Here is an 11620-nt window from a genome sequence, read left to right as displayed (position 1 = left end):
AAGCAGAATGGCAAATCGCCATGAAAACAGAAATAAATGCTATTGAAAGAAACACCACATGGAAATTAGTTGATGCCCCGAAAGACAAGAATATTATAGGGCTGAAATGGGTGTTCCGTACAAAATACAACGTTGACGGAAGTATTCAAAAGCATAAAGCACGACTCGTGGCAAAAGGATACTCTCAACAACAAGGTATTGACTTTGAAGAAACTTTTTCTCCGGTTGCACGATTTGAAACAATAAGAATTATGTTGGCTTTGTCGGCTCAACAAAGCCTACCTGTGTATCAACTTGACGTAAAATCTGCATTTTTAAATGGGAACCTTAAAGAAGAGGTGTATGTGTCACAACCCCAAGGTTTTATTGTGGATGGTTCCGAAAGCAAAGTTTACAGATTGAGAAAAGCGTTGTACGGGTTAAAACAAGCGCCCCGTGCTTGGTATAGTAGAATTGATCTATTTTTCCGTGAAAACGGATTTTCAAGAAGTGAGAACGAACCCACTCTTTACTCCAAACGTGATGGTAACAGAGACTTTCTATTAGTTTGCCTTTACGTGGATGATATAATTTATATGGGTTCTTCCAAGTCTTTGGTGGCTGATTTTAAGTCAAGTATGATGAAGACCTTTGAGATGTCAGATTTAGGATTATTACAGTACTTTTTGGGTCTTGAAGTGAAACAAGATATAGATGGAATATTTGTGAGCCAAAAGAAATATGCTTCTGACTTATTGAAGAGGTTTAATATGGTAGAATGTGAGTTTGCAGCCACTCCGATGAATATTAATGAAAAGTTACAGCATGAAGATGGAACGGAAAGAGCAAATCCAAAGAATTATAGAAGTTTAGTAGGAGGTTTGAATTATTTAACACACACTCGACCCGATATTTCCTTTCCGGTCAGTTTGGTATCTCGATATTTGCACAATCCTACCAAACAACACTTTGGCGCGGCGAAGCGGATTCTTCGTTATGTTGCCGGAACCGTTGAATTTGGAATTTGGTATTCTAGAAAATCAAGACTGAAATTAATTGGCTTCACTGACAGTGATTGGGCAGGAAGCATAGATGATCGGAAAAGTACGTCAGGAAATATTTTTAGTCTTGGTTCAGGGGCAGTAACTTGGAGTTCCAAGAAGCAAGAAACTGCGGCCTTATCTTCTTCGGAAGCCGAATATGCAGCAACAACATCGGCTGCCCGCCAAGCTCTATGGCTTAGAAAGTTACTCACTGATCTTGGTTATGTGCAAAATGAAGCTACGGAAATTTATTGTGACAATAGGGCTGCTATTGCAATGAGTAAAAATCCCGTCTTTCATGCAAGAACCAAGCATATTGATGTGCATCATCATTTTATTCGTCAACTCGTATCGGATGGAAAGGTAACGCTAAAATTCTGTGGTACGAACGAGCAAGTGGCGGATATATTCACAAAAACTCTTCCTCAAGCTAAGCATGATTTCTTCCAAATGAAATTAGGAGTATGTAACTTTGAATCAAGGGGAAGTGTTGAAATATGATTCAAAGTATATATTTGAAGCAGTGTGTCTATTTATGTGAAAAGTTGTATGTGAAAAGTAGTGACTCTTCAAAATTGTATTGTTTGGATGTATTATTTGTAGTATAAATATGTGTCATCTGTTTGTTGTAAAACACAAGTATTCAATCAATAATAATTAATCAAGTATTAATCATTCATCTTTTTCTGTTTTTATATCGTTTCACCAACAAGAACGGTGATAAGTCAGCTAGGGTTAGGACTGAGCAAATTGATAGGTTAGATGTGGGAAGATAAGAAGTGATTTCGATGAGTTTGCGCAAACTGATAGGATATCTAGGGTTACAACTAGGGATGACAATGGGTAGGGTCTGGGTAGGATCCGCCTAGACCCGGACCCGAGATTTTACCTTTAGACCCGTACCCGACCCAGACCCGCAAGGGTCTAAAATTTGAGGACCCATACCCGGACCCTATGGGTAAGGGTAGGGTGTGGGTCTACCCGCGTGTCCGAGTTTCATCCACTTTAGTAACAAGATTAACAGCTATGGGGTCTATAATATTAAAAAAAAAATTCATCATACTACTTTAACATTATGAGTTTATTAATCTACCGTTAATGGTGCTTGTCGATCGCCGCCTATTAGAGAGGTGGTTGCCAGTCGCGCGCGTAACAGTGCTGTGGTGGTGGTTTTCTTGTGTCAATGGTGGAGTGGTGGTATTGTCAGAAGAGTTTGGTTGGGTTTTATCACTTTATGGGATGAAGGAAGAGAAAGAGACTTTAGTTGGGTTTTACTGATCTGCAAAGTATGAATTGGAAAAGTTGTGATTTTGATTTTTTTCTTTAATAAAGGGTCTAAGGGTCGGGTATGGGTCTCATAACTTAGACCGGACCGGACCAAATATTTTCTTAAGACCCATACCCGACCCATACCCATTGGGTCTGAAAAAATGAGACCCATACCCGATCCATTAGGGTCCGACCCTCAGGGTCTGGGTCGGGTCCCCGACCCACTGCCATCCCTAGTTACAACTGAGCAAAATGTGGGAGGTAATTCAGATGATTTTGTGCAAGTTGAGGATCGTGTTGATGTAGTTGAGGATTACGGAAAGTATTTTTCGCTGTTCGAGTGGGAAGTTGAAGGGGAGTCGATGTCGATTACTGCACCATCTGGTGGTGAAAGAGTGTATGCTAAGCTTGAGAAGGAAATTGTGCAGGATGTTTATAAGAGTGTAAACAAATTCAAGAGTTCAGCTCACTCTAGTGGTATATTTGCGCTTTTTTTATTAGTTTTTCCGTTCCATTGAATTGTATACATTTTTCAAAATCTGCATCGCGTATCTTTCTGAGGTTTTCGTGTGTGTTTCAGGACTTATTTCTGAACCAGTTAGTCTTTTGTTGCAAAAAGCTAAGCAGGATGCATTAATGAAGGCCCAGACGAAAATTTTCGTCTGGGCCTGGGCCTGGACCTGGACGAAAATGTTCTTCGTTCAAGGCCCAAATCTGTTTTTTTTTTTTTTTTTTTTTTCCTCGATTTTTTTTTTCGAATTTGACGCTTAATCCGATTCAAATCAAAGCATCTATCCTAATTCCGTCTACAATAAAGGCATCTATCCTAATTCCGTCACAAATTTACAACTAAGAAAATACTAAAAAAAAATATTAATAACAATCACATACCTTGTTGAATGTTTGAATTCGTGACGGAAATGATGCGGTCGATACGTTTTTTTGTTGTTATTTGAGTCGGGTTATTTTTTTTCAAAAATTCGAAAGTGAAAAGAAGTTTTTGAATAAAAAGGAAAATATTAGGGGGTGTGTGAGGGAGGGACAATTTTGGAAGTTCATTAAAATTGTCGACGATATTTAGTAATTTGTGGACGACCTTTAGCAGGCAGGATTATTGTATCCATATAAGTCCTTATTTATTGTATATACTAGCAAATTTTTCAATAGGATTGGGCTTGAAAGTTGGAGCCCATGTGCGATCGCACGGGTTGTATACCCTTTTGAGTTGGGCCTGCATAAATCTCTCTACTTATAGAATGAGCGCGCACACATGATATGTACCTGGTACAGATTTGGACCATTTGTTACCATTGATGAGACATTCATGTTCTTTGATTCCGACATCAAGCCATTATCTAATTTGCATGCATTAATTGATATAATTGGTCTCCCTTGTGACGGGTTACCATTTGTGGCGGATATTTTGTGAGATAAAATGGTAACAAAATGGGTTAGTGGAGAAAGGGGACCATATGAATAGTGTTGCAGAGAGAGAAAAAGTGGGTACTTTGTGAGATAAAATGGTATCCGTTACTCAAGAGTGACGGATAGATGTCGTCACAAACAAGAATTTGTGTAATTGATATTTACACAAATTCTTGTGTGTTAAATAATGTCTTTAAAAAAAAGATCTTTATCTTATTTATAAAAGTGGGATACTATTTAATCAGCTTTAATCTTAAATCAAATATATTTATCTTAAGAGAAACTAATTGGTTATTTATAAACATTACATTATTTTTCCTCTGAGTGACTTTATGTAGGCTAAACCACTTAAACCAAAGAGGTACGAGCTTCCAAGACAACGTACAAGAAGGGAGTACGGTGCTCTTTCAAACTCGATCATTTATTTACCTTTTTTATTTTTAAAACTTTACATTATTTTTTTACCTTTTTATAATGGAAAGGTTTTTGGATAATTTGATCAAAATTCAAAAGTAAACAGACCCATAGCAAAAAAAGATAATTGTGTTACGAAGTATTTTTTTAGACAAAGGTAAACAAAACATCACAGTCTACGTACGACTTGGTAAGTAGTTATTAAGCAGGGAATTTCTTTGCTACAAGGCAAAGGGGATTTTTCTTGTGCATAGTAATACCAGGAAGAACTTCGGTATCAATGTCTTCCGTCCTTAAACCAATTGGCAATTCCCAACTAAAGGAGTACAACAAATTGGCAAGTGCAAGCTCCAAGTTAGCAACACCAAGAGCCAAACCAGGGCATATTCTTCGCCCTGCTCCGAACGAAGCTAGCTCAAAGTCTTGTCCTCTAAAATCCACTGAGCTTCCCATAAATCTTTCTGGCTTGAACTCTTCTGGATCCTCCCATAACTCGGGATCTCTTCCGATTGCCCATACATTCACGTGGACTAATGTTTTGGGTTTAATGTCGTACCCATTTAGTGTGGCTTTTCGAATTGTTTCTCGTATGACTAGCAATGGAGCAGCAGGATGTAACCTGAATGTTTCCTTTATAACCGCCTTGAAGTATTCGAGCTTTTGGAGGTCTTCGTCGCAAACACAACCCTTATTTTGCGCTACATTTCGGATTTCCTCTTGTACCCTTTTTAGAGACTCTGGGTTCTTTACTAGCTCCGTCATTGCCCACTCTACCATGGCTGTACTCGTATCTGTTCCCGCTACAAATATGTTCTGCAAAGATGTATTTGATCAGAGACAACCCGAAACATGATCATATACGAAACACTCAAATTTTCGGGCAAATAGGTGTTGATTAGCAAAATAATTACGGAATTGGGGTTCGTTTGAAACTATTTTGCACGAGGGTGTCCACGTCATCAGTTTTTTTTTTTTCCAAAGCTTAATTTAAAAAAAAAAAAAAGTGAATAGTAAAGACGCTTAGAAATCTAGCGGCTTCACTATTCACTTTTTTTTTTTTTTTTTTTTTTCAAAAACCGTCACCTTCAAACACTTATAACAACCTATTCTAGAAATGAACAACCACTAAAGCCGCTAAGAAAGTTAGTGGCTGCCGGCTGCCCCCTATTTCTCTATTTTTCATAAACTTATAGCATCAGTCATCTAAAAAATGACAAGGAGACAAAGCCGCTAAGAAACTTAGCGACTTTGCCTAAAAAATGGAAGTGATGACGTGGACACCATTGGACCAAAATAGTTTCAAAGGAACCTCAATTTCCTAATTATTTGTTAATTAACTCCAATTTACCAAAAAATTCGAAACAGTCTCACAATATAAGAGAGTCGTCTAATTAGTACGGAGATTAGTCGATTACCATTAAGATTGCTTTGATATGATCGAACGTAAGCTCAAAAGCAAATGAACGTTGTTTCTTGAGTTGGAGTAGCACGTCTATGATATCCTCATGCCCAGTCTTAGGCCTATTTGGATCAAGGTGATCGCTAATGAGTTCATCATAAAATTTGTCCATGTTTTTGAACACCTTTTCGAGTTTCGAAAATTGTCCTGTTAGCTTATCAAGCCAGGCCAGATAAGGAAAATAGTCTGCATAGAAGAAGCCTACAAATAGAGCTTGCATTTCATTTAAAAGACCATGAAATTTGCTCCTTGGTCCTTCATCTTCTTCGTACCTATGAAAAATCGAAAACCATTCACGACACAAGTAGACATGTCAATTGGTGTTGGACGGGTCGAATCCCGGATCTCGTCAAAATATAGGTTGGGTCGGACCGTCGGGCCAGGCCATAAAGGTCACTACCTCAGTGGTCGGGTTAGGGCTGGAATACAAGGCGGAAAATAGTTCCTAGTATAATTTTTAAATCGATTTAAAAAGAAAAAAAAATATTTAGTATTAATATTTAAATAATATTCAATGCTAACATTTAGAGTTGTTTAATGGTACTAATCAGCTAGGCCCAACCACCATTTGTGGGCCGACATTTTCAAAGCCGATTAGCCCGTTTACCAGCTCAACACCTCAACCCAGCGCAGTCCTCTACCTGGGTCAGGCCGGTGCCCAGGATTTCCGGGCCAATCCGGTAAGAATTGAAAAAATACTTCAAAAAAACACTATATGGGCCAGACAGAATTCCAAGCTTGCCCCCATTTTAGTGTCGAGCTTGCGCCACAAATCGACAGCCTAGCCCCACCAAACACACACTCATACTTACATTAATTATACCAAACAATTATAGAAATTAAGTCATTTTAATAATTATTTTATTATTAAAGATTATAAATTTTAAATAAAATTTATTTTTTGTTTCTTATATAGTTTAAAGTATTAAAACTAATATGTTTTTAATTATAATTTCAAATATATTGTATAACTGGTTGGAAAGCTCGTGCGTTGCACGGGGCAACTATTAGGATTATTTGTAAAATATTCCTTCTCATTCACTATAATGTTCTCATATCATATGGGCACAATACTTTAGGAAAACTATATAAAAATGAGGAAAGGGTTGGGTGAGGTTTGGTGATAGGAGATAGGGATGAATAATTAGAAGTTAAATAAAGAATTGTGGAACCAAAACATTAAATAAAATAATAAGATAAGAGTAAAAGAGTAAAAGAGTTGTGTGGGATTTGGTGATAGGACAGATAGATGAATTAAATAAGACTAAAAGTTACAAAAAAAAGGAAAGGGGAACATTACTTAAATAATCTGTTTCGGGAAAGGAGAAACATTATAGTGATTGAGAGGGAGTATATTCTTAAGTTGATAAAAAAGTTCAACTATGTTGAATCATTGATGGAAAAAAAATTTGTGGTTGGTGCAGTTGACCACTGATGAATTATTAGTGCTTTTAGCATAAATTTTTTGTCATTCAGTAGTATAACATAAAGTGACATAGTTATAGTATGTAATTATTTTTTTTTATTGTTACAGACACAATCAACTTTTAATTAAATATAAAACGCTCTCTCTATAAGCATGATGCAGTTCATCAAAATGAACCCTTAATGACATAAACATGCCTTTATGAGTCTTGCAAATTAATTTAACCTACAATAACTACGTAAAACTAAATGATGTTACGCAAAACAACTAGCATCATAATTATATATATTTAGTGTGTTCAGATAAAATGCTAGATCTCTTGCAACATAATTTTACTTTGACTATCTATAATTAAGGGTATTAGCTCTTTATAAACCCCCTGCAAAATCAAATCCAAACGGAATCCAATAGAATTATTAGTCTTTAAACAACAATAAAAATATATGTGATTCTATTACATAGAATGCATAGGGAACTTAGTAGTATCATGTGACAACATTAGTTAGTAGTTTATGACATTATTAAAATCATTTGTTACCAACTGATAACGTTGGTTTACATTACCTTGGTCTGGTGGTAGAAAACTATTAAATTTAACGAAAGTCAAACCATGCTGAATGTGGGGGCAAACAAAATTTAGAGGGGATTTAGATGAGGATTGATTAATCATCAGTTCCCATAACAAAAATTAAACGAAAACGTTGTAGCATTTGGTATTAACAATATCAGTTACATAATATTCAAAGATATAGTCGGATTATAGAGTTACTATTCTTATTGTCTCACGCACTATCAGTTTTTAACCGAAATAATCCTGACTATTTACAGTTAAGACTATTTGACCAAATTTTCATTATTCTTAAATTTTTATAAGTATTTGGTAGATAATTTTTTTACCAAAATAAGAGTAGCATGTGAGAAATAAGTTTTTTTTTATTACCGAAAAAAAACAGTTACCTTTCGGTTAATTTGTTAAACATTTTTTATTTAATCAGTTGACTTTTCGGCTCCTAATTTTCAGTTACTTTTAAAGCTACATTTTTAGGTTTTAGTTAACTTTTCAATTTTAGTATGAACTAATGAAATCTGAGATATACTTTAGTATGAACTAATGAACTTCTACTTCAATGCTTCTCGGTTTCGATACACCACCAAATGATCTACACATTCTTATAGAGAGTAAATTAACGAAACAAAAATAGGTAACATATATAGATCGATGAATTGTTTTTTATGTATTGATCGCTTGAATGTCTATGGAGGCATTTATGATTTATAGACACACTCTAATGATTATTTAGTGATTATATTTTGATGGAACCGTAGTTTTTATAGTTCATGTAACCATGTAAGATTACACTACATGCATCATCTTAACATAAACCTTTAATCTAATAAATTCAGTTTTTATCCGCCAGCTTCTAGAAATTTGATGCAAGAATGCAAACTACAATTACATGAGACCACAAGAGGGGGAAAAATAAAAACGATAACTTAAACTGTTATGAGTGCCTATTATCTAATCCCTCCGTCCCGACAATTTGTTTATCTTTGATTTTGACACAATTATTATTAAGGAAAAGGTAATAGACCAATTGTGGTTAGTGTTATTAAATGACAAGTGGATCATTGTGGATATGGGAGATCAAATACTTATAAAAATCACCCCCAATATAGAAAAGTAAAGAAATGAATGAAACAGCCTAAAATGGAAATGGTAAACAAATGCACGGACAAAGGTAGTATTTGATAATTTTATTAAAATTTGTTTTAAATATTAAGAAATCTACTTTTATTAGGATTAATTTTATTAAATATGTTTTGAAATCTACTCTTATTAGGATTTCTAAAAAAGTTGGACTCTCTAATATCGTTCGAAAAGTTTCTGCTTTATATATATGTATTGATTGATTGATTAATAAAATTATTTACTTATCTTTGACCCGCCAGGTAGATTCGTTTAGGTCGATTTTTGACCCTAAATTAACGGGTTATTTTGGGTCTTGGTTGAATTTTGACCTAAATTAACAGGTCATTTCGGATTCAGGTCGGATTTTGGCCCTAAAACAATGGCTCATTTCGGCTTCCGGTCAATATTTTGGAACTTGGCCTTAGAAAACCGAGTTGATTTAGATTTTGACAGGTTTAGTGCAAGGAATTGTTTATTAAATCTTGATTCCTACTAATTTCCAATATTGAAAATGATAGCGTTACCTAATAGCACCCCGTACAATAGCACTATATATGATTATATTATTAAAATAATCTACATGATTATGCTCGCTCTACAATAGCACCTCCTGGTTGTCATCGCCGGCCGGCCGTACTTGTGATGGTTCCCAAGGATCCAGGTGATATTAAAACTCAATACCACCGTCCTAAGATTTGGTAATTATGCAATAAATGAGGCAAGGCAAGGAAGATGTTGTGATAAGAAACATACCTCTTTCCAAAAGCAATCCTAGAAATATTAGAACTCCCATAACTCATTAACAATTCACCCAAGTTAACCACTTGAGAAGTAGAAGAGAGCAACGAAACCTTATGGATTAGCCTTGAGACTTCATCTCGACGAATCGGACCAAAAGACTCAACTCTCTTTGAGCTCAAGAGATGAACAACAGAAATCTTCTTAACCTCTCTAAAATAATCACTATATGGAGCAAAAGCTATGTCTAAACCATTGTAACTTAGTCTATGCATCCCAACTAATGTAAGCCTACTACAAAAGTTAAGGTCTTGGGTTTTCATGACCTCTTTGGCCATTTCTGTTGATTGAACCACAACAACGGGTACCTGTCCAAGTGTCAGACCGACAACTGGACCATAGACCTTGCCTAAGTTGGCAAAGTATTCATGGGGAGTCGCGACGTCGTATTGGTGCAAGTTTCCAATAAAGGGTAGTCCCTTAGGGCCAGGAGGTGAACGCAATGGTGGTTCATGTTTCTTAAGCTTATGAAGTAGTAGAAGAAAAGTTAGAGGTGGGAAGACTATTGCAAAGAGCAATATCAACATGTTTTTGTATGTTTGTAGTTTTAATAGTTACTAGGAGTAGTTACTTGAATTTTATTTCGATCGTGTAGCTAGGTGCAACATTGTATAAATAGGCCACAAAATTCACAAATTACATTATAAAACGGTCTTATTATATAAAACAGAACAATTCAATTATTAAGTAATAAATAAATGCTTTTTTTATTGAAATGCACCATTTTGAGGTTAAAGTCTGATCTTGTTCTTTTAGATTTAACTTCAGCTCAGTTCAGTTTAGTTCAGTTCAACTCATTTCTTCACAAATTAACTCTTACTTCAGTTTAATTGAACTTCATTCAATTCAATTAAGTTAAATTCAGCTCATTAAATTCAATTTAGTTGAATTCAGTTCAGTTTTTATTAATCGAAAAGAACGGAGTCTAAGATCAGCTCACAATATACTCAGTAATTATCTTAGAAAATGTAGTCCACAAAGTGTATTCGTTTTTTCTTCTTTCTTTTTTGTTTTTTTGTTTTTTGGCTATATGGAATCCACTACCAAATACTCCCTCCCATCAAAACCAAAGGTTACATTTGACTTTATTACGTTTGCCGAGACGTGTTTTGCAACGTGAATATCTTTAGTTACACATTATTAAAAATTATAAAAACTTAATATTCTTATAGCATTCATGACGATGAATTAAATAAGATCTCGCATGACTATATTTTCTCTTATACATTACTAATAATATCAAAGATTCTCTACAATTATGAATAGTGCCAAAAAGTCAAACGTAACCTTTGGTCTGGATGGGAGGGAGTAAGATTTTTCTAACCTTGACTTGAAAAACAGATCATGAAGGGGCCTCTCCTATTCGGCCCTAGTGGAATCCGCTACCAAATAAAAACAGATTTTTTTTTATCGTTTTAATGGTCTTATCCGACTTGAATTCGGATTACACCGAAATGACCGAATGATTTACACCAAACAAAGGGCCTCTCCTATCTAATTTATGTCCTCAATGATATTGTCGTAGCATGATCATATCGATTGAACTTTTGTGATTATCGTCACGAACACGACTCAAACTGACGACTAAAACATTTGTTAAATACGAGGATATTTAACATGAAGTACTCCGTATATGGTTATTTATTAAACTCGGCGGTAATATTTTGTTACATATTTGTACTCTTTTCATAGTATTGAATTGAAAGAAAGGGTTTTTAGGCCCCACTCGACATAACGTATCTACTATCACTTCTGAAAGACGTGTGTCAGATCTCTGATAAGATGTAATCGTGTAACCGACTTCATATCGATCCAACTTCCAAGTTACATCATTATCGTCACGAACACGACTCAAACTGCCGCCTAAGACATTCATTAAATACGAGTAATTTAACATGAATTACGGGGTTATTTAATAAATTCAGTAATATTTCTATACATATTTGTATTATTTATGTCCTCAATGATATTGTGGTAGCCGAGTACGCCGTACTTAACATGAATCATTTGGTACTTATTAAACTCCGGTAATATTTTGATATCTATTTGTATTTTGACACCCCACTCGACATAATGTAACTACAATCGCTCTTAAAAGACATGTGTCAGATTTCTGA

General features: G+C 35.2%; 1 protein-coding gene across 1 annotated transcript; it reads right to left on the bottom strand.

Annotated features, from left to right (window-relative positions):
- Positions 1-4116: 4116 nt before the first annotated feature.
- Positions 4117-10088, bottom strand: LOC141642145 (5-OH-xanthotoxin synthase-like). The gene is made up of 3 exons (XM_074450841.1): positions 9459-10088; positions 5546-5861; positions 4117-4943 (listed from the first exon to the last, which is right to left on the bottom strand). Exons 1-3 carry the CDS (start codon positions 10028-10030, stop codon positions 4332-4334), a joined length of 1500 nt encoding a protein of 499 aa, XP_074306942.1. The 5' UTR covers positions 10031-10088; the 3' UTR covers positions 4117-4331.
- Between the last annotated feature and the right edge of the window lie 1532 nt (positions 10089-11620).

Source organism: Silene latifolia, chromosome 2, assembly GCF_048544455.1.
Source record: "Silene latifolia isolate original U9 population chromosome 2, ASM4854445v1, whole genome shotgun sequence".
NCBI lineage: Eukaryota > Viridiplantae > Streptophyta > Magnoliopsida > Caryophyllales > Caryophyllaceae > Silene > Silene latifolia.
Note: the sequence above shows the minus strand (reverse complement) of the source record. Positions and strands in the feature narration are given on the sequence as shown.